Source organism: Oratosquilla oratoria, chromosome 12 (assembly GCF_046742065.1).
Source record: "Oratosquilla oratoria isolate Oo_2021 chromosome 12, ASM4674206v1, whole genome shotgun sequence".
In the NCBI taxonomy this organism is placed as follows: domain Eukaryota; kingdom Metazoa; phylum Arthropoda; class Malacostraca; order Stomatopoda; family Squillidae; genus Oratosquilla; species Oratosquilla oratoria.
In genome coordinates, this window is record NC_134788.1 from 65,775,864 (window position 1) to 65,800,977 (window position 25,114).

General features: G+C 39.2%; 1 protein-coding gene across 1 annotated transcript; it reads right to left on the minus strand.

The window, feature by feature from the left end:
- Positions 1-3,865: 3,865 nt before the first annotated feature.
- Positions 3,866-24,257, minus strand: LOC143030850 (uncharacterized). Its single transcript, XM_076194070.1, has 2 exons — positions 24,165-24,257; positions 3,866-7,093 (listed from the first exon to the last, which is right to left on the minus strand). Exon 2 carries the CDS (start codon positions 6,317-6,319, stop codon positions 4,610-4,612), a length of 1,710 nt encoding a protein of 569 aa, XP_076050185.1. The 5' UTR covers positions 6,320-7,093; positions 24,165-24,257; the 3' UTR covers positions 3,866-4,609.
- Between the last annotated feature and the right edge of the window lie 857 nt (positions 24,258-25,114).

The window sequence follows — 25,114 nt, forward strand, 5'->3', positions numbered from 1 at the left end:
GGCATTAAATCATATCTTTCCAATTTTATATTTCAATTATTCTATATTTCAAATATTGTCAATCTTTGCATACAATTTATGCTTGGGGCGACGAAAAGTCCGGCGACGCATTACAAATTAAAAATTTAACAACTAGTTAATCATTGATAGTCTTATAATTCCGTAAGAATTTTCACTATCAATAGTATTAGGTGACCAATGTAATAATAATAAATAATAGGATTATGTGATTATTACTAGAAAGAAAGTGACTGGACAGACCCTACTACCAATAATCACATCAAGATCAATCAGAAGAAGTATATTAAATTTGGCATTAAATCATATCTTTCCAATTTTATATTTCAATTATTCTATATTTCAAATATTGTCAATCTTTGCATACAATTTATGCTTGGGGCGACGAAAAGTCCGGCGACGCATTACAAATTTAAAATTTAACAACTAGATAATCATTGATAGTCTTATAATTCCGTAAGAATTTTCACTATCAATAGTATTAGCTGACCAATGTAATAATAATAAATAATAGGATTATGTGATTATTACTAGAAAGAAAGTGACTGGACAGACCCTACTACCAATAATCTCATCAAGATCAATCAGAAGAAGTATATTAAATTTGGCATTAAATCATATCTTTCCAATTTTATATTTCAATTATTTTATATTTCAAATATTGTCAATCTTTGCATACAATTTATGCTTGGGGCGACGAAAAGTCCGGCGACGAAAAGTCCGGCGACGAAATGTCGCGGCGACGAAATGTCGCGGCGACGAAACGTCCGGCGACGAAACGTCCGGCGACGAAAAGTCGCGGCGACGAAACGTCGGCGACGAAAAGTCCGGCGACGAAAAGACGGCGACGAAAAGTCATGGACCCGGGAGGGGAGCACGACTTTTCGTCGCCGTCTTTTCGTCGCCGGACTTTTCGTCGCCCCAAGCATAAATTGTATGCAAAGATTGACAATATTTGAAATATAAAATAATTGAAATATAAAATTGGAAATATATGATTTAATGCCAAATTCAATATACTTCTTCTGATTGATCTTGAAAAGTTTCTATCTTGTGTGGGTTATCATGTGACTTTTGAAAACATCTTACAAGAAAACTGCATCATACAAGTAGCAGTAGATAGGCATCTCTCCTGTGCCCATCATCATATTCCATTTGATATTACTCCTTCATGAGAAAGCTACATTGCACAAATTGCAGTGGAAAGGCTTCTTCCCACATGAGACATCACATGCTATTTCAAATTTCCCTTTGGTGAGAAGGCTTCATGTTACAGGTCATGCTGCTGGAGAGGCATTTCTCCAGTGTGGGTTATCACATGATATTTGATAATCCTTTTATGAGAAAGCTGTATCACACGAGTCACACTAGAAAGGCTACTCTCTGGAGTGGATGGGCAAATGACGTTTGAGATGAATATTCTAGAATGGTTTCTCTCCTATGTGGGTCATCATGTGACATTAGAGACCACTCTTCTGTGAGAAAATCACATCACACAGATGACACTGGAATGGCCTCTCTCCAGTGTGTCAGCCACAATATGAAGTTTGGTGACACTTTGTACAAAAGATGCATCACACCAGTGACACTTGAATATGGTCCTCTCAAGTGTGGGTCATCTTGTGACATTTGAGAGCACTCTTTCCTGAGAAGGTTAGGTTAGGTTAGTTGCTGGCAGCCTTTGCATTAGGTAAAGTGTAGTACTCAGCAGTTTTTCAATGGAAGGAAAATGACAGAACAACTGGAGCAGTGCTACTGCATCAAATTTTGCCAGAAACTGGACGACAGCCAGGCGGAAACCATTGGGAAGATTCAAACGGCTTTTGGTGACGATGCTATGGGCATCACAGAGATTAAGGAGTGGTACAACCAGTTTAAAGATGGCTGCACAACGGTGGAGAGTGAGCCATGCTCCAGTTGGCCATTAACATGCCGAAATGACTAGGTCATTGCCAAAGTGAACACTGTGGTGATGTGGGACCGTCGTGTGACTATCCAAGAAATTGCAGAAGAGGTGGGCATCAGCACTTTTTTGGCACATTCCATTGTGACTGAAGATTTGGCCAGTAGCGGTGAAATTCATGCCAAATCTGCTGACGGCGGAGCAAAAGCAACTTCGTGTTGAAGTCTCACAGGACATGCTGGACTCCACAAACAGTGACCTCGACTTTATGAACTTTTTCCTGCCTGTCGATAGCGTCACTTGCGTGAGGTAATGATGACTGGGATTTGGTTCCCGGGTTGTACCCATACGCCCAGGACTCTTCACCAGTGAAGAGTCCTGGGCGTATGGGTACAACCCGGGAACCAAATCCCAGTCATCATTTTCCTTGCAATGAAAAACTGCCGAGAGCACTACACATTACCTCACGCAAGTGACGCTATCGACAGGCAGGAAAAAATTCATGCATGCGCATGAAGGTTCAAGGTTGACTCATGCAAGCGCATTTGATTCAAATCCATCAGGTTTTCACAAAAAAAAAAAAATAATAATAATAAATAAATAAATAAACAAAATAAATAACTAAAGTCGGATACTTTTTTAAACAGACCTCATATATATATATACACACACATACCAAAGGCTTCTTCCCCCTTACACAGGAGGTAGCCAAAAGACAAAGGCATAAACCACTCCCACCCATTCCATCCCCCTACATATTCCAGTCCCCATTACCCTTTTCCCTCCTTCTTACCTTGGCACTTCCTCAATGACAGGTCATCCCTGCATCCTGTCCACTGCCCTGGGTCAGAAACAGTGTCACAAGGCACAGCACATCCACAGCAAGGCTGCTTCATTCATTCGTCGACACACACCCCCCCCCTCTTAGTCCCCTCATGAAGAAAAGGAGAAGACAGGGAGAAATCCCTTCGGGCTGCATCAATTTATTTCTCATACAAACTCTCTCACCCCCCATCCCCCACCCACTCCCCCTCATGCATCACAGCATCATCCATACACAACCATTCTCCATTCACCCCATCTCTTCTCCCGTCCTTCCTCAACAGACATTACCTTCTTTCCCAATGCCCCTTTCACCCCATCCAACCATCTCATCCAAGGTCGCTCCCTCATTTTCACTCCCTCCACATCTGCCTTCCATACCTCTTTTACTAGTCTTTCTTCATTCATTCTTCCCATGTGTCCAAACCCTCACAATACTCTTTCATCAACCCTATCTCCCAACTCCCTTTCCACCCCTGTTCTCCTCACCTCTTCATTTCTCACTCTATTAGGAACCCCTATCATACTTCTCAGGCATTTCATCTCAAACACATTCAAACTCCTCTCCTCCTCTCTTATGTTCCATGTTTTTCCCCCATACAGTGCTGTTGGCACAATCACTCCATACAATCTACTCTTAGCATCCATTCCCAAATGTCTATTTCTCATTACACATTTTAAACCCTCAAGGCATTTACTTGCTTCTCTCAATCTACATTCTATCTCCACTTCAACTCCTCCCTTTCCTGCCACATTCACACCCAAGTATGTAAATCTATCCTCTTCCTCCAGTCTCTCCCTTAATATTCACTTCCAGTCTGCTGCCATTCTCTCCCTTTGTACATCTCATCACATTACTTTTACCCACATTTACCTTCAACTTCCTTCTTTTGCACACCTTCCCAAACTCTGTCACTAACTTCCTCAATCTCACTGATCCTGCTACAAGTGCAAACAATAACTGGCATATCTCCCAATTTTCTCCATTATCTTTAACCTTCTCTAACATACCCACTACCCTTGCATTCACCTCTCACACCACCCCATCCATGTATAAATTGAACAGCCAGGGCGACATAACACATCCCTGAGAAAGTCCCACCATTATACCTCAAACCACTCACTATTTCTAATCCTACCACAAGCTCTACTACTCGTGTAAAAACTCTCAACTGCTCTTAACAGCTCTCCTCCTATCCCATATATCTGTAAACCTCCCACAGTGCCTTCCTATCTACCCTATCATAAGCCTTTTCCAGATCCATAAAAGCACAAAATACATCCCTACCTTTTCCTATAGCTTTCTCACATATCTTTGAGCTGATTCTTTCGTGGGGAAGGTTTAGCACACATGCCACACTGGAGAGGTTTCACTCCTGTGCAGTTCATCAACTGATATTTGAGGTGATTCTTTTTTTATAAGCAAGCTGCATCACACAGGTCGTAGAGAAATAGCTTCTCACCTATGTGGGTCATCACATGATCTTTGAAGTGATTCTTTTCTGAGAAAGCTTTATTGCACAAGTCACACTGGCAAGGCTTCTGTCATATGTGGCTCCTCATATGCATCATGAGATGACCCTTTGGCAAGAAAGCAGAATCACACAGGTCACAAAGTAATGGCTTTTCTCTTGTGTGGGTCCTCATATGCAATGTGAGAGAAACCTTTTGTGAAAAAGCAGAACTACAAAGGTCTCACTGGAAAGGCTTCTCTCTTGTGTGGGTCCTCATATGCTCTGTGAGATCACCCTTTTGTGAGATAGCAGAACCACACAGATCACACTGGAGAGGCTTGTCTCCTATGTGGGTCCTCATATGCAGTCTGAGATTACCCTAATAAGAAAAAACTTTGTTCCACAGGTCACTCTAGAAAGACTCTCCTACGTGGGTCCTCATATGCTGTGTTAGATAATTCTTTTGTAAGAAGGCTTTATCACACAGGCTACACTGGAAAGGCTTCTCTCCCGTGTGGGTCCTCATATGCTGTGTGAGAGTACCCTTGTGTGAAAAAGCAGAATCACAAAGGTTACACTTGAAAGGCTTCTCTCCTGTGTGGGTCCTCATATGCTGTGTGAGAGCACTCCTTTTTGAAAAAGCAGAATCACAAAGGTCACAATGGAAAGGCTTCTCTCCTGTGTGGGTCATCACATGATCTTTGAGGGAATTATTTTGTGAGAAAGCTTTATCACACAGGCCACACTGGAAAGGCTTCTCTCCTGTGTGGGTCCTCATATGCTGTGTGAAATTACTCTTTTGTAAGAAAGCTTTATCACAAAGGCTACACTGGAAAGGCTTCTCTCCTGTGTGGGTTCTCATATGCAGTGTGAGATAACCCTTTTGTGAAAAAGCAGAATCACAAATGTCACACTTGAAAGGCTTATCTCCTGTGTGGGTCCTTGTATGCTGCGTGAGGTGAACCTTTTGTAAAAAAGCAGAACCACACAAGTCACACTGGAAAGGCTTATCTCCTGTGTGGGTCCTGATATGCTGTGTGAGATTACTCTTTTGTGAGAACACTTTATCACAGAGGCCACACTGGAAAGGCTTCTCTCCTTTGTGGGTCCTCATATGCTGTGTGAGAGTAGCCTTATGTGAGAAAGCAAAATTGCACAGGTCACACTGGAAAGGCTTCTCTCCTGTGTGGGTCCTCATATGCTGTGTGAGAGTACGCTTTTGTGAGAAAGCAAAATTGCACAGGTCACACTGGAAAGGCTTCTCTCCTGTGTGGGTCACCATATGTCGCTTGATATGATCCTCTTTTGAGAAAGCAGAGTCACACAGGTCACACTGGAAAGGCTTCTCTTTTATGTGGGTCCTCATATGCCTTGTAAGATTACTCTTTTGTGAGAAACCAGAATCACAAAGGTCACACTGGAAAGGCTTCTCTCCTGTGTGGGTCATCACATGATCTTTCAGGGAATTATTTTGAGAGAAAGCTTTATCACACAGGCCACACTTGAAAGGTTTCTCTCCTGTGTGGGTCCTCATATGTTGTGTGAGAGTACCCTTTTGTGAGAAAACTGAATCACACAGATCACACTGGAAGGGCTTGTCTCCTGTGTGGGTCCTCATATGCTGTGTGAGAGTACCCTTTTGTGAGAAAGCAGAATCACAAAGGTTACACTGGAAAGGCTTCTCTCCTGTGTGGGTCCTCATATGCTCTGTGAGAGCACCTTTTTTTGAGAAAGCAGAACCACACAGATCACACTGGAAAGGCTGCTCTCCTGTGTGGGTCCTCATATGCTGTGTGAGAGTACCTTTTTGTGAGAAAGCACAATCACAACGGTCACACTGGAAAGGCTGCTCTCCTGTGTGGGTCCTCATATGCTGTGTGAGAGTACCCTTATGTGAGAAAGCAGAATCACAATGGTCACACTGGAAAGGCTTCTCTCCTGTATGAGTCCTCATATGCTCTGTGAGAACACATTTTTTTGAGAAAGCAGAACCACACAGGTCACGCTGGAAAGGCTTCTCTCCTGTGTGGGTCCTCATATGCCTCGCAAGATAATCCTTTTGTGAGAAAGCAGAATTGCACAGGTCACATTGGAAAGATTTTTCTCCTGCATGGATCATCATGTGATCTTTAAGGTGATTATTTCGTCAGAAAGCTTTATCACAGAGGCCACACTAGAAAGGCTTCTCTCCTGTGCAGGTCCTCATATGTCGCTTGAGATGACCCTCTTGTGAGAAAGCAGAATCACACAGGTCACACTGGAAAGGTTCCTCTCCTGTGTGGATCCACACGATCTCTGAGGTTATTCTTTCATGGGAAATCTTTATTACACTGGAAAGGCATCTTTTGTATGTGGATCCTCATACGCTTAGTGAGAACCCTTTCATGAGAAAGCAGTAACACAGGTCACACTGGAAAGGCTTCTCTCATGTGCTTCCTTGTAAGCTTTGTGAGAGCATCCTCTTTTGAAAATGCAGAATCACACAGGTCACACTGGAAGTGCTGCTTTTCTCTGTGGCCCGTCAAGTGATTCTTAAGGTGACACTTTTGTGTGAAAGCTACATCACATAAATCACACTAGAATGCTTTTCTCCAGTATGGGTTATCATATGAAAAATTAATTCTTTTGTGAGAAAGCTGCATTGCACAGCTCACATTGAACAGGTTTCTCTCCTGTGTGGCTCATCATATGCTTAGTGAGAGAACCCTTTTGTGAGAAGGAACATCTGCACAGGTCACACTGGAAAGGCTTCCCTCCAGTGTGGCACCATCATGTGATATCTAAGATGACTAGTGATATAATTGTGCCACAGATGTCACACTAGGTCCTTTTCATTATAACAAGTATGGAATCTACAGGTAGCTCTTCCAACGAAGTGGTGATATTTACCTTCATCCTGAAAAACAATTGTATTTATAAAAAACTCTGAAAGTGTGCAATATACTCTAATAGGATAGTGGATGTTTTGTACACTAATTATTTCATACTAAAGTTTATACATAAACAGACCCTTTGCACATGCCATGGCCTAACATAAAATTGGAAGAAACACTAACAGATATAGTGCTATCATATTACATTCTACTTTTTCATTAGAAACGAGGTGAAAATCATCGTATAGCTACATGAGCACTCATTCCACCAGAACTATTCAAACTTTGCTATAGCTTTCTCATCATGTCATGATATTTGGAAGTGGACTATGGCCGAGCTGGCCACAACAGCCATATTTTAATGTAACTCCATAACAAACCATGTTTGGGTTCATATGACCTGAATGTAAACATGACCAACTCAAGGAAGGTTTATTCAGTTCATTTGACTCAAATAAGTGATGCAAGTCACATCATTTAAGATTCACTGGTAGGTGATATACCTGTGTTATTATTAACAAAATATAATAAAATTTATCTACGAAACTATAGAGGTATTATCCATACCTTTTCTCATCACATTCAGTAAAACACCTGTTTGTATACACATACCTGGTCGTCTTTAAGGAAGTCTGTGATTTCCTTTCTGGTTGTGACACTTGTGTGATAATTATGGGGAGGGAAAGAAAAAAGTTATCCCAATTCTATTGTGGAACTTTTATTTAATATTAGTACACTTTTAGTTTAGGTGTCCCTGCCTATTAACATTAATCGATGTCAAGTTGGATGTTCTATGAGCTTTGCTCTAATTAAAGCTTGTCCCATATTTCTGCTCAAATGGACACTTCCCATATGAACACTTTATACAAAAACATAACAGTACAGACAGATGTACTATCAACGACACTTATATCTGGTACACTGGTTGGACAGTGGCTTGTGTAGGAGACTTGATCTGGCAACTGTGTGTTTGTTTACATTGTAGTGAAAAATATAAATGGGTTGGAGCACCCACCATTATAATGACCAATTAACCATTTTTGGAATTTCCAATACATTTATGATGTTGATATGTGTGTGTATAGATGTGATATTGCTACGACCAAATAGATTTTCAGTGACCACTACTAACAGCAGTCAAGTAGTGGTTAGTGACACATCTCACCTACACACGCACACTCACACACACACACAGTCGGACTGACAACGAAGATTGGAACTTTCATGGATTTCATTGATGAGGGAGTACCTGTGTTGTATTAGTAGGGAAGGGGAAAGCTTGTGGTGTAGTGGGCAGGTAAAAAAAGGCAAAGGGGAGGCATTATTGAAGAAAATGGAAGGAAATGAGGAAGGGGATGAACATGCCTCAAATGCTAGGAGTGTAAACAACAAACGCAGTGCAGACGACACAGCTGATGTCGAACAAGTAAGGGAATTAAAAGTAGGAATATAGATAAGAGCAGCTCAATGGAAAGTGCAGATAAATATTTCTATGGATTTAATGAGGGAGGAGATGACAACCTCCCCCGATTAGCAAGTCTAGAGGAAAAACCAACAAAAATGAACAAATCATGGGAGGTTAGGTTTAGCCAACTCACAATTACACAGAGTTCATAAATTGGAAGAACTAAAGAAGGATAATCAAAACCTAACTAACAGTTAAGAGAAGTAAAGGAGAAGAATGAGGAATTAAAGAAGAATGATAAAGAAAATAAAGAGTCCATAGTATAAGAGGTAAGTGATTGGAAAAAAGTTCAGGAGGATAACAAAATTGAATTTAGAGATAAGTTAAACAACAGATGAAGGAACACACTCAGGACACATTATCAAAGTGATGAGAGAGAAGGAGAATGTATAATCATATTAGGAATGGAAGAGAAGCATAATCCAAATAGGACTACAAGAGAAAGAAAAAGTACACAAGATATTAAAAATATTTCAAGAAGGTGAACAAGAAATAAAGAAATTGAAGAACTCTATAGGCTAGGGAAATACAGTACAATATAGACAAGACCAGACCAATTAATATCAAATTTAGGTCACAAACAACAGCTGAGAATGTCTTATTGACAGGGAAACTAGCAAAAAGTGATCAGTATAAACAGGTATGGATAAAACGAGAGATGAATAAAGAAGATAGAGAGGAGGAAAAAACAAAAAGAATAGAAGCTAAAAAAAAAAAAAAAAACGAGAAAAGAACAGAGTCAAAGAAATTCTACTGGAGAGTAGTGGATATGAAAGTGAGAAAATGGTTCATAATAGAGAAAAACGGAAGGAAAACAGAAAACAAGATGGAGGTAACAAAAAAGTAAAAGTGTCCTACACAAATAGAGATGGCTTAATAACAGGCTTGAATGAACTGAATGATTACCTGAAGGAAAAAGAACCAGACATAATGGGAATTATAGAGACAAAATTGAAAGGTCCATTACCACCCAACAGTCCAGGACATGGTGCATACAATTATTGGATTAGAAAAAAAGAAGTAAAACAAGAGGGTGGAGTTATGTTCCTGATGAAGGATATAAAGGTGAGGAATGTTACATATGGAAAGAATAGAGTGAAGATGATTATGATCGAAATAGAGAACAGGGACAAAGAAGAGCATGAAGTTTGTGGTAAATTATGTGCCTCCTAAAACGGCTTTGTGGGAAGAGAGAAAACACAAAAATATGTTAAAAGACACAGGTATAACACTAAATAAGATAATGGAAGATGGAAGAACAATAGTTATAATGGGTGACTTTAATTGTAAAGAAATCTTTTGGGAAGATATGACAGTGAAGGGTGGAGATGACCTATGGGGGAATGTACTATTTCATATGATTATAGAACATACAATGACACAATGGATACAAAATACTAGGTATAGAAATGAGGAAGAACCATCGAGACTTGACCTAATAATCACATCAAAATCTGAAATGGTGGACAATATTGAATATAAGACACCAATAAGTAAAAGTGACCACATATCAGTGGAACTGGAGCTAAATGAAGAAAAATACATGGGAAAAAATGAACTATATAAAAAGGGAAGATTGATGTATTGAAAAACAAATTTTGATAAGATGAGAGAATATTTAAAAAAACAGACTGGGAAAGGCTACACAAGGAGGAAACAACAGTAGAAGAGAAATGGAAAATTTTGACAAAAATTTATAAAGAGTGAGAAAGTATGTAAAAAAAAAAGGAAAATGTTGGTACAATAAAAGATGTAGCGATTTAAAAGATAAAAGGGGTAAAGCTTGGATAAAATGGAGGAAAGACAAAAAACTGAAAAATGGAAAATATATACGGGTTATAGAAACCAATTTGTACAAGTGCGCAGAGAAGAAAAGAGAAAATACAAAAAGGATATCATAGAAAAATGTAAAGATCAACCAAAACAGTTTTAAAGACTTGTAAACAACAAACTGAAAAACAAACAAGAATTAGTGAAACTATGACAAGGAGGAATTGAATACAGAGGAAATAGAAATGGCAGAAATTATCAACAAGCATTTTAAATCAGTGTTTACCAGGGAGAACATACAACTTAGAGCTGTCGAGTGGGAGGAGAAAGTCACCCCCTATGAAAAAGATTGAAGTAACAAGGAAAGAAATAAGGAATCACTTGAGTAATCTCGATGTCAGAAAATTGCATGGTCCAGATGAAATGGCAAACTGGATTTTGAAAGAATGCAGGAATGAACACACAAAATACATAGTCTAATAAGCAGTTCATTGAAAGAAGGAAAAGTTCAAGAAGATTGGAAAAGAGCAAATATAGTACCAATATACAGAAGGGGAAACAAAGAAGACCCTACTAACTATAGATCGGTCTCTCTTACAAGTACAGTAGCTTAAATTTGTGAAAGGATGATTAAAATTAGATGGGTAAAGCATTTTGAAAAACACAATAGCAATTTGGATTTAGACAAGGAAGATCAAGTGTCACAAACTTAATGTGTTTCTATTCAAGAATAATAGATATAATATAAGAAAAAGATGGATGGGTTGATTGTGCATTTCTTGACCTGAAAAAAAAACTTTTGATAAGGTGCCACATTAGAAATTGCTAAAGAAATTAGAAACTGTAGGAGAAATGCAGGGCAAACTACTGATGTGGATGGAAGACTTCTTGCATGAAAGAAAAATGAGTGGTATTAAGAGACAAACATTCTAATTGGGATGAAGTGATTTGTGGAGTTCCACAAGGAACAGTTCTGGCCCCAATAATGTTTGCTATATATATTAATGATATGGATAAAGGAATTGAAAGTTATATGAGCTTCTTTGCAATGGAAAACTATTGAAAAAAGTGAACACTGAAGAAGATTGTGAATCACTGCAATGATCTCAATAAAGTATGGGAATGGAGTAGGAAGTGGGAGATGGAATTCAATATCAAGATGTGTAGTATAATGGAATTTGGAAAAAGCAAAAAAAGAATTGTGGGATCATATAAACTGGGAAAGGAAGAAATAAAAACTGTGGAAAAGGAGAAGGACCTCAGAGTCCTTATTATGATAATGTCCCCTGAGAAACATATAAAAAAAAAATTTAGAGAAACTTATAATTTGATAAGAACAATCAAAGTGGTATTTACATATCTGGGTGAAGAAATGGTGAACAAAATACTAGTCACTTTGATAAGACCAAAAATTGGAGTATGCAGCGACAACGTGGTCACCAAGTACAAAAAATGTACAACAAAACTTGAAAGAATACAAAGAGCAATTATGAAATTGGCACCAATGCTCTCAGAACTTGAGCTACAGACAATGGAGCAAAGAAGAGAGAGAGGAGACTTGATAACTATTTATAGAATCATGAAAGGCATGGAAATTATTGATAGAGAGGATCTAATATCTAAAAAAAATTGGATGGTAGAGATACAAGAGGACACGGAAAGAATTAAAAAAAAAAGAAAAGAAAAAAAAAAAATATAGAAGAGACCAGAAAAAGAACAGCTTTCCCCCCAGGATAATAGATATTTGGAACAAGTTAGATGAGAATAAGGTGTGTGCAAAAACAGTACACAAATTTGAAAAAGAGTCTAGATAAAACAAGATATGGAGATGGGACACCACAAGCATAGCTCCCCTTCCTGTAAAATACATCTAGATAAATACATCATACCAAGTTCATAGTGGAAACTCTGAAAATTGTAAACTGGTCATTAATGGTGTATACTCCAACCCATTCATACTGTTTTACTACACAGTTGCTAGATCAACTCCAACATGAGCCACTTTTCAACCAGTGTACCAGTTATAAATGCTGGCAATAGTACATATCAATAGGCCCTTTTCTCCTGTAAGGGAGGTGACACTCAAGGCATACACCTATCCAACACCCTTTTATCAATCTTGCATTCGCCTAGTTGTTCCCCTGTAATGGGAACCACTTTGTTGTTGTTGTGGTGGTAGTGTGTGTGTGTGTGGGGGGGGATTCAACGTCCCAATGACCTGGCAAGGAAGGTTAGTGGGTGCATCAGCCCCAGCTCTTCCTTACTTACAGGGAGAGGGCCATCTATGCTGGCAAGGTCACAGTTGAGGGAGCTAAGCTGCCTATATGGGCCAAAGGTGCTGCCCACTAGAAGGACCACCTCATGAGGTCATCCTGTACTGGATGGATCAGGATTAATCATGGAGGGAGGTATTAGCTATCTTATGAACAAACTTTCAAATCATGAGGAACCACTTTTAAAAATAAGTTGCTCCCATGGGGATGAGGTACCCCATTTATGATGGCCAGTTCTTGCTCCCCACGTAGTTCCAGTATATGGTTGCCCTTGGCTCCGCCAGTTATATAAAAATATCTCTATGGATACACTTTGAAAATCCTCTGGTCCCCAATGGACAGTTGACCAAGCCCTTGAGATGTCACTCTCTGGTCATAATGGTGATGCTACAAATGTGCAGGCTGGAGCTCGTACTCCCCCTGCCACTGTTTCATGCTGGAAGACCCTGCAGGTCACCTGCTAAGTCCTCTCCTGGCACCCTTCAAGTAATCAACATCTACACATCCGTACCACACTATGCTATCCACTCTGCTCTCAAGCCTTTTGGAAGAGTTCTCCCTATCCTTCTCAAATACAATGGTGATTGTCTTTCTAATTAATTCCATGTGATGTTTAAAGATAATGCTGCCAAAACTGCATGAGGTAATAAATTCTCTACACCTTATGGATGACAACCTATTGCTGAGATTATTCTATCAAACAATGTAGCTGAGAGAGAGAATGATTATTGTTCCAACCTCTTTGATGATGCTGAACGTGCTCCCAAAGTTTACCGCACCTCTACACCTTTCTGGTTTGTGGTATACTATGAGGAAAACTGAGGTAACTTTATCCATGCTGCTAAGTATCTAGAGAGACTGGATTGCTCCCTACAAATAACTTGAAGAAATATGGTAAAGGTGATCCAAGATAGGGTCTTAACACAGGCCATGATGCTCCTCCTTGCCCTTTAGATGGAATTTTAGAATCAAACCACACCTAACAGTTAATTACTGAAATGGGCATATCTACAATCTCCTCCACTCCTAGTTCTATTCTATCCTTCACTCCCTCCCACTCCTCTCTCAACTTCTTATACACCTTTTCTTTCTCATTTAAGGGAACGTCGCCAGCGATCATTCGAAAAATTCTCGTACATGAGCAAATTTTAGATAAACATTTCAAAAGAATCTCTACTCTATGATGGTAGCAACACTCATACAAAGTTATACAACTGTATTTTGTTTCTATTTTCTTATACAGTATAAAATAGATAAAATATTGGGAACCTCTGGCAACCCTATTGCATAAAAAACATCCTGTATATTGATATAGCATCAACATTTCTATAGCTATTTTGTCTTTTGCTACAGAATAGTGTTTATGGAGATATTTGGCAACTCCTCCCACCAGCATACCTCACAAAGACAGTGGATAGGGCACAAGTACTTTTGAAAAGGTCAAAGAAAGGTGACGTCGCTCCTGGTGCTCTCACCGTACACAACAATTTTGATTCCTCATCCTGTATTGTTGCTGTGATCATGGAAAAATTAACAAGAAACAAGAAAATGAAGTGGCAGAATATAGAGAGGGCCCGTGAATGCCTGAAATAGAAACAAGAAGGAAAAAGAGGAGAAAAGTAGCACAGCTACACCCAGCACTCCACAAGCATTTACTAGCCATGCCCACCTTACCTCCACCCATGCCACACCACTCACCCTCACCTCAGCAAAGAAGAGGAAATTGGAGATTTGCTATACATCGCAACCATCAAACAAATGGTTGCGAAAATCTAAATCCCCCGTCCTGTAAAGTTTATGTTCTTTCTGTTGTAACATCTTCAGTTGTTGCTTGTGGATTTTTGACATTTTCTTAATTTAAAAGAAAACATCATGCTCTTTATTTTCTACAGTAAAAAAAAAAAAATTGAATCTAGAAAAAATTATGAAACCTGAATTTTGCAGTTTTTTAATTATTCAAAGAAACAAATTAATAAAAAAAATCAGAGGTATTAGTTTGAAAAAAATGTATTAAATAAGATTTGTTCCCCAGACTCTAAGCTTTCATTTCATACCAAGCTGAATGATGTGGAAGGATTTTCCATTAAGTAATTACAGCTTCACTAGAGCTCACTATATCTTCATTAAATATTCACAATGCCTTATAAATACATGGGAGGAACACAATACCCAGATGAATTACACACTAATGTAAGGGGTACTTATACCAATATTCATTGAACACATACTGTATTTGGGAAAAAAAACAAAACAAAAAAAATCACCTACTCTATAAAGCAATGTGATACTCCCTCAACCCCTTCGATATGATGACGCCTACGCAGGAATCATGAGAATCAAATGGGTACGTGAGGATGCCGATGTCGGAGTCTTGATTATATTTATTGTAGTTGTACCTGCGTGATCCCCATACTCTGTAAACTGGCTTCATCATATTTTCTATGGTTATCAAAATTCACAAGTGAAAGAGAGAACGAGCAATACAGCGGTGACTTTATTTTTTATAATGCGAGTATTATGACGCAACATCGCACGTCTGGCAGCTAATGTTGCCCGCAAGATTTTGGCCCGGAGTGAAGGGGTTAAGCAGTTCACTCTAAGTATCTCCCTACCTTCTGCCCTTTTCCTCTTTCTCCACTCTCAACTTGCCTTCCACCAAAAACTTATCTAATATTCCCCCCACTCTCTCCCCTTACAACATGTACATCCTTAACTCTTCCTACTATACTTCTGGTTACCACAATAAAGTCCATTAATGCTCTATCTCCCACCCTTCCATCCACCACCCTCTCCCATGTGTACTTATGCTTGACTTTCTTCCTAAACACTGTATTTACTATCATCAACTCTCTTTTCAGACACATCTCCACCATCAACTCAATACTACGATTTCTTCCCGGAACTCCATACTTCCCAATCACTCCATCTATTAGTTCATTTCCTACCCTAGCATTAAGGTCTTCCAATACAACTACTTTGACATTTCTCCCTAATCCCTCTATGCACTCATTTATATCCATCCAAAAAGTCTCCATTTCCTCTTCACTCTTCTCACTACCAGCCCCATACCCACTTACAAAAACCCACATCTTCCTTCCTAGCTTCACCTTCATCCACATTAACCTTGAAGAAACCTCCTTCCACTCCACTACATGCTTACCTATCTCTTCACTTACTAGTATAGCCACCCCTTCTCTCCCTCATCCTCTTCATTCATGAGAACCTCCCAACTACACTCCCAAACTCGCACTCGCCCCTCCTTTTCAACTTAGTTTCATTCAATGCCAATACATCCATCTTTTGGGGGCTACAGGTAGCAGGATTCATTGTCCTATCCCTGTCCCGTTTTTCATCGCCTCATACGACTCAATTGGGAAGACTTTGTGGCAGCACTCTTTTCACCTACCACAGGGTAGAAAAAAAAAAAAAAAAAGGAAATGAATATTCAGAGATATGGTACAGGACAGTAACAAGGGGTTGGGGGACAGCATAATGGAGGGTCAGTTGCAGTATAATAAAAGTGTCATCATTTCTCTATGAACAGTCTTCCTCTATCACAGACAAAAATTATGTGTGGCTCTGGTCTATAGGGGCTCCCCATATAGACCCTAAAGTATCAACTGCATGCTACTTTGCCAAAATAACATGCAACCAATACCCCGACTATATTCTACACAATCATACTCACCAACAACTCATCTATAAGGGATTTTTGGGAAAACACTGTTCCAGCTGTGGCATTCCTCAGGGAGATGTGACTGCTTGTCCAGCTAGTCTAGATGACAACAACAATAACTAAATCTTCCACAGTTCCTTCTTAGTCACACCAGAAGCAGTACTGAGGATCTACTGAATCCCTTGATACAACAGACCTCCCCTCAAGATTCCTACGGAAGAATCAGACAGACCTTCAGTGGATTCCTACAACTACATCAGACCCCCAATCTCGGGTTACCAGAACATTACAAAAGTAAAAAAGGAGAAAGACTTGGGAGTCTTGATAAAAGACAACCTGTCAATGAAAGACATAGAAGGATTGTGGGACTACTGCGGAATATTAAAGTAGCGTTGCAATATATGAAGACACAATAAAAAATTCTGAAATTCTGACATACCTATATGTGTCAGTAGTATGGTCCACACACAGAGTGAAAGATGTAAACAAGATTGAGAGAATACAAAGGGCAGCAACCAAACTGGTCCCCAACCTGGCAGATAAACCATATGAGGAAAGACTAAAAGTATGAAGAGAAAGAGGTGACATGAATACAATGTTCATGTCACTAAAGAGAATCAGCGATCTCAGAGTCGGAGTGCCCTGCAGCCAAGGAGACAATTACAGCATGCCTCTTCATTTCCTGAGTGATCCTCAGTTCTGCCATGTTCAGCCTGAATAAAAAAAAAAACAATGGTTAACTGTGGCATCTAGAATACTACGTCACCAATAAGGTGTGTTCTCAAGTGCCTGCTGCACTCAGTATATGGGGTTCCCCATGGACCAGAACCACACACCATTTTGTCTGTGATGGAGGAAATCTCTATTCAGAGAAATTATGCTACTTTATTATACTGTGACTGTCCTTCCATTATGCTGTCCCCCCACTCTTAATGCTGTCCTATATCACTTCTCTGAATATTTATTTCCTTTTTTGCTGAAACTTGTGGTAGAGGAGAAAGAATACTGCCACCCATCATCCAGGAGAGGCCAAGAAAAGAGGGAAGAAGGGATGGTGAATGGGAGTAGAGTATGTGGGGATGAAATGGGTAGGAGTGGATTTATGCCTTTGACTTTGGCTACCTCCCTTGTAAGGGGGAAAAAGCCCTTGGTATATGTATGTCCAATACCGCTCCAACATATGTGGTGTAAATATCCATTAGGAAAGGTATGCAAACATACATTTATGCCACTTCTAGCCCTGTACACTATTCTTGAAAAACTTGTAGCAAAACTAGTCATGAATAAACTCTGATTACAACTCCAGTCTTTTCTCTTCCCACCTACTTCATATGTGTAATTCACCATGGTCTTGGATTACATGTTGGACTTGTGTGTGTGTGTGTGTGTGTGTATTTACCTAGTTGTATCTTGTGGGAGGAGAGCTATGCTTGTAGTGACCCACTGTTGTATCTTTCTGCACCCAGTTTATTCTAAAAGTCATGTATAGTTTTAGCACTCACTGTTTCCTCTTTCAGTTTGTTCCAGATAGCTATTACTCTGTGTGGAAAGCTATTCTTTTTCAGATCTCTTCTGTAACTGTCCTTCTTAAGTTTCTTCTCGTGTCCTCTTGTAGCTCTTCTGTCCCATTTTAATAGGTCATCCCTATCAAGAATTTCCATCCCTTTCATAATTCTGTAAATGGATATCAAATCATCTCTTTCCCTTCTTTGTTCTACATACATACATATACCAAGGCTTTTTCCCCCTTACAAGGGAGGTAGCCAAAAAGGAAAAGGCATAAAATCATTCCCACCCATTCCATCCCTGAATACACTCCACACCCCTCCACCCTCTCTCTTATCTTAGCACCTCCTGGATGACGGGTCATCCCTGCACCTTGTCCACTGCCCTGGGTCAGAAGCAGTGTCGCAAGACACAGCACATCCACAGCAAGGCCGCTTCATTAAATCAGCGACACCCCTCTCCGTCCCCCCATGCATAAAAGGAGAAGACGGGGAGAAATCCCTTCGGGCTGCGTCAAATTTTGCTCACACATACTACCTCACCCCCCATACCCCCGCCCATTCCACCTCATGCATCACAACATCATCCATATACAACCATTCTCCATTCACCCCTGTCTTCTGTCCTCTCCCGTCCTTCCTCAACAGACTTTCCCCTCTTCCCCAAAGCCCCCTTCATCCCATCCATCCATCTCATCCTAGGATGTCCCCTCATGTTCACTTCCTCCACATCTGCCTTCCATACCTCTTTTACTAGTCTTTCTTCACTCATTCTTTCCATGTGTCCAAACCATCCTAATACTCTTTCATCAACCCTATCTCCCAACTCCCTTTCCACCCTCATTCTTCTCCTCACCTCCTCATTTCTCACTCTATCTAGCCTAGTAACCCCCATCATACTTCTCAGACACCTCATCTCAAACACATTCAAACTCCTTCTCTCTTCCTCTCTTATGTTCTATGTTTCTGCCCCATACAGTGCTGTTGGCACAATCACTCCTTCATACAGTCTCCTCTTAGCATCCATTCCCAAATGTCTATTCCTCATTACACTCTTCAACCCACCAAGGCATTTACTCGCTTCTCTCAATCTACATTCTACCTCCACCTTTTCCTGCCACATTTGCACCCAAGTATCTAAAACTATCCACTTCCTCCAGTCGCTCTCCCTTAATGCTCACTTCCAGTCTACTGCCACTTTCACCCCTTGTACATCTCATCACCTTACTTTTACCCACATTTATCTTTAGCTTCCTTCTATCACACACTCTCCCAAACTCTGTCACCAACTTCCTCAATCCCTCCGATCCTGCCACAAGCGCAGTGTCGTCCGCAAACAACAGCTGGCTCACCTCCCACTTTTCTCCATTTTCTTTAACCATCTCCAATCCCTCACCCACTACCCTTGCATTTACCTCTCGCACCACCCCATCCATGTATAAGTTGAACAGCCAGGGTGACATTACGCAGCCTTGTCGAAGTCCCACCTTTACCTCAAACCACTCACTCTCTCCATTTCTAATCCTGACACAAGCTCTACTACTCTCATAAAAACTCTTGACAGCTTCTAGAAGCTTTCCTCCTATCCCATATATCTGCATAACCTCCCACAGTGCCTTTCTGTCTACCCTATCGTAAGCCTTTTCCAGATCCATAAAAGCCCAAAAAACATCCTTCCCCTTTCCTATAGCTTTCTCACAAAGATCTGATCTACACAACCTCTACCCGTCCTAAATCCACACTGTTCCTCACCAATTACTCCCTCTGTTCCTCTCCTAATCCTCTCAATCAAGATACTCCCACAACCCTTCCCAACTGCACTCAACAAGCTAATCCCCCTGAAACCACCACACTCACACCCGTGACCCCCTCCCTTGTAGAGCGGAACTATACAGGCACTCCTCCAGTCCTCCGGCACTCCACCCCTCTCTCCAGCAAATACCACACAACCTCACCAGCCAGCCCACCATCACTGTACCTACTTTTTTTTTAGACATTCTGCATGGCATCCATCCAGACCAGGTGCCTTACCTGCTTTCATCATCTTAACAACTGCCTTCACTTCATCCTTCCTTATTTCTCCTCCATTTTCCTCACCCATCATGGTCATTTTCTTAGCATTTCCCACTGCAACTATCTTTCCCTCCCTATCCTCCTTCACATTTAGCAACTCCCTGAAATATTCTTTGTTCTAGGGTTGGTCAATTTAGTTCGTCAAATCTTTGTATATCAAATTGCAACTTGCTGGTGCCATCTTTGTCGTTGCTCTTTGAATTCTTTCTATTTTTTTTTTTTTTTGTACTAGGTGTCCATAGGGATGCTGCATATTCCAATTTTGGTCTTATCAGTGTAATTAGTATTTCCTTTACCATCTCTTCATCCATGTAGTCAAAGGCCACTTCCATTGATCTTAACAAGTTAAAAGTTTCTTCAACTAATTTGTTGACATGTTTTTCTGGTGTCATGTCGTTAGGAACAGTTACTCCTAGGTCCCTTTCTGATTTTACTTTTTTTTTACTTCCTTTGTACCAAATTTGTGAGCTTTCAACAATGTAGGAACAATAACAATGTAAGCAAACAGGATACACATGTTGATAAATATAAATATTCTTCTCAGTCTCATTTATTTTTTAAATCTCTATCAACAATGACGTTAATTCTATGTATTTACATATGTGGACACATGGAAAGAATGAGTGAAGAAAGACTAATAAAAGAGGTATGGAAGGCAGATGTGGAGGGAGTAAACATGCAGGGGACGTCCTAGGATGAGATGGATAGATGGGGTGAAGGGGGCTTTGGAGAAGAGAGGAATGAAGCGGCCTTGTTGTGGATGTGCTGTGACTTGCGGCACTGCCTCTGACCCATGGCAGTGGACAAGATGCAGGGATGACCCGTCATCCAAGAGGTGCTAAGATAAGAGGGAGGGTGGAGGGGAGTAGAGTGTATTTAGGGATGGAATGGGTGGTAATGATTTTATGCCTTTTTCTTTTTGGCTACCTCCTTTCAAAGGGGGAAAAGCCTTGGTATATGTATGTATGTACATATGGGGCTCAAAATACTCTGATTGGTAAGAATTGCAGCTGTGAGAATGGTGAACATATCTGTAACATGCTAAAATGTTTGCCAGTCTCAATTTTCTAAAAAATCACTGCCAGAATAACTATAAATTTGCACTACTTATAAATGTGGTTCAAAATACTCAATGATAGGAGATAGCCAATGATAGAGGTAAGAATTGCAGATGTGAAACCTGACCTAACCTAATCTAACCCCTGAGTAGCAATGCGCACATCAACAGGCAGCATGGACAGAATGTTTCCACCGACAGTTTTAGCAACCTATTTGAATGGGTTCTCCTCAGTTTCAGCTCTGTTAGCATTCAACTCATACACGAGAGATTCAAAATATCTTCCTGTTCTAAAAGTTTAGATGCAGTTTTCAAAAACTGACAGAGTTTCACTGATTTAACCATAAATTTGGATCATTCCTGTGGCAATTCAGTTTTCTGAGTGGAAATCTAAAGGGAAACTATATGATAGCTTTTTAATGTGATATTCATATTTTTTTGCTTGCTTTTCCCAGAAATGAGTGACTTCAAGATTGTTGTTCATGATGCGGCTGTGCATTTGCTGCTGGAAAATGAGTTTTGGATTGTCAGATTTTGTTGCTAGATGCTATCTAGCAGCAATCCTTCTATTTTTGAGGAACTGAATCTAAACTTCTAAAACAGGAAGACAAATTGAAAATTCCATCCATGATGGTGACACTGCCCATGGACTCACGTGTACAGTCTTCATCGTTGCCATGGCAACATCATCAGTGTTAGTAAGAATAGCATAATAGGAAGGTCTATATTGTTTATGACATGCTCAGGTGATTTGACCCATAAAACCTTCTTATGATAAGTTACATTTAAATTGGACCAGTGGTCTGCATTTTATGGATGATTATTTTGACTTGATTGTTGCCATGGAAATGCAAATTTGGTATGATGCATATGTCCCACATTGCTTTTTACATGTCCAGGTGATTTGTTGACCCTTAAAACCCATTCAACTCCGATGAAAAGAATCCACAGGTGATGCCACCATTATGGATATAATGTTTACTCCGACATCTTTTGCGACCCATTTGAACAGGTATGCCTCAGTTTGAATGCTTGTAGTATTCAGTGCATGAGCAGAATTTTCAAATTTTCTTGCTGTTGTGCAAGTGTATGCACAGTTCTTCAAAACTATACTAATTTTCACCAATTTAAACACAAACTTTCATATTAACCATGGTAAATTAGTTTTCCAAGTCAAAATCTAAAGAAACCAATTCATAAAATATTTAATATTGATAATCCTGTTTTTCAGCCTCTTTTCTTCTGGATATGAGCAATTTTAAAATTGTTGGGGATGACACGCCTGTGCATTTGCTGCCAAAAATTTGCCTTGCCTGGTATGTGATCGTTTCGCTACATGGCCAGTTCGCTACCAACCATTTTGCTTCATTGTTTGGTCATTTCACTACATTGTTTTGGTCATTTCGCTACACTTTTTTCACATTTGTGATCCAAATATGATGAAAAATACAATGTATGCAGGTTAATAAAGTAACCTTGTAGATGACAGTAGAATGTCATGTGCGTGAAATGAACGGGTATTCTAATAGTAATGTGCATGATGAGTCACTGTTTTATAATTATCTGCCAGATAATCTGCCCGATGATTGCATAAAAACAAGGCCCAATAAAAACTATTTTATCTATCACCAAATTGCCTCATTAGGCAAATTCTTCTGTCACCTACAAAGCTACTTTATTAAGCTACACACATATCATTTTTTACCATATTCAGATCACAAATGTGAAAAAAGTGTTGCGAAATTACCGAACAATGAAGCAAAATGACCGAAACAATGTAGTGAAACAACCGATTAATGTTGCAAAATGACTACTCACATATTGAGATTCTCTGATACTTATGTCCTAGTACATAAAGGGTGTTGTTGACAAATAATACTTACATCATTATGGTATAAATGTTGACCCATAAAACCTTCGAATGCTAAATTGCATGTCAATTGGGCCAGCCATTTGGATTTAATGGGTGATTATCTCTAAATTGACAGTAGTTGCCATGGCAACCTGAAAGGTGTTAGTAAGAATAGTATAAAAGGATGGTCCTATATTGTTTTTGACAAGCTCAGGTGATTTGTTGATTCATAAAACCTTCACATACTAAGCTGCATGTCAATTGAGCCAATGGTTTGGATTTTATGGATTTTATTTCTAAATTGACAATAGTTGCCATGGCAACATGAAAGGTGTTAGTAAGAATAGTATAAAAGGAAGGTTCTACATTGTTTTAAACATGCGCAGATGATTTGTTGACCCATAAAACCTTCACACGTCAAGTTGCATGTAAATTGGGCCAGTGGTTTGGATTCAATGGATGATTACCTCTAAATTGACAATAGTTGACATGGCAACATGATAGGTGTTGGTAAGAGTAGTATAAAAGGAAGGTCCTACATCTAGATATGCTCAAATGATTTGTTGACCCATAAAACCTTCACATGCCAAGTTGCATGTCAATTGGGCCAGTGGTTTGGATTTTATTGATGATAATCTCTAAATTAAGAACTTAATGGTTGCCATGAAAAGGCAAATTTGGTATGATGGAGATGTCCCACAATATTTTTGACATTCTCAGGTGATTTGTTGACCCATAAAATCTATGAATTCCAGATTTCAATAAATTGGACCAGTGGTTTAGAGTTTATCTGCATTTACCAAATTTTTACAAATCACCACCCTCAATTCTCACACTATGGTAAAATCTAGCAAAAAAATCAGAATTAAAAAAATAAAAATCATATCTCTTATTTTTAAGCTATATAATTTTTTCTTAAGTATTTTGTTTCTAATAAAATGTCTGAAGTCTTTCATATACAACAGCCAACACAAATTTAAAGATTTTTTTTTAATGTATCTCCCTTATTTTTGAAGAGATTTAAAAAACCGAAAAGGCATTTAGTTTGTAATGAAAAGATCTTTCACGTGCAACAAGAATTAAACGGTTAAACCAAACTTGGAATTTCTGTGCTCGTAGCGACCCTTAGTAGTTAGTACAAAATATAAAGATGTTCTACCATTTTTCATATAGTTGCTGACGTTACTATTAGTTTACGGTACTTATATCTGGTACTCAGAATATATTAGAATGATAAGAGCTAGCCAATGGTATTGATAATTGCAGCTGAGATTGGCAAACATTTTGATATATGATAGTATCATGTATGATAGTATCCACGGTCATACGTTTACCCTTTCTCAGAATACCATACACACTGCGAACGGTAATGGAAGAATGGTAAATGCACAAATTTATCTTACCCCTATATCATTGCACTTACGAATTGTTTAACCTGTACAAAACACAGCCACAAAATCAAGTTCTTTAAATAACTGACAGACAGCAACTCAATGCTTGACGGGCTATGGCGTCATATGTAAACAAATGACAAGAGGGTGGAGCAGGGTTGCCAGATCGTGAACACATTATGATCGTATAGGAACCTCAAAATTATTGTTTTCATGACAAAATTATGGAACTGTTATTAAAGAAATATCGTGCAAATTATCGTACATTTTGAGGTCTAATACCTATCTCTTGATATGGATAAAATGTACACTTTATGCATCATTTCTAAATCTTATTATTGAGAAATTCAAATAAATGATCTTTCACAGATTACTGTTTCATTAGAAATAATCAAATAATCACATTTTAATACATACCATACCTCAATAGCAAATCACATATAATAGGCCTCATCATCAGCGTGATGAAATTATTTTTAAGAAAAACTTTCATATTTGTGTGTCATTAAAATAACTATTCATATTCTAACCATAAGCTATACCTCACGGCTTATAACATTACGCAGAATCAGAATGTGAGGTGTTACTATATATTTACTTGGCTGCCAAGAGAGAATACATATCATTTGTTGGGTTAAAGTTTTTACAGCATGATCCAGTAGACTTTCATACATTCTGTTGCTAGCAGTGCCCCATTTACAGTTACTGTATTCAACCTATTTCTTACCTTAGTTTTGAAAAGGTTAAATCTACTAAAAACTTTCTTACATTCTGTATTCGAATGGAGTAGGCTAAGAACAGTGCAATCTGTGAAAAGTCTGTTAAATTTTTTTTATTTTTTTTTATAATGCAGCCCAAAATTTATCACTGTCCTCTGTATTCAAGGCTAAGTTGTCACACTCCAGTGACAATATTCGTCATTGATCATCCGGTCTTTGCACTAATGAGCTGTCTTGTGAAGGTAAAAGAAGGGGTAATGCAG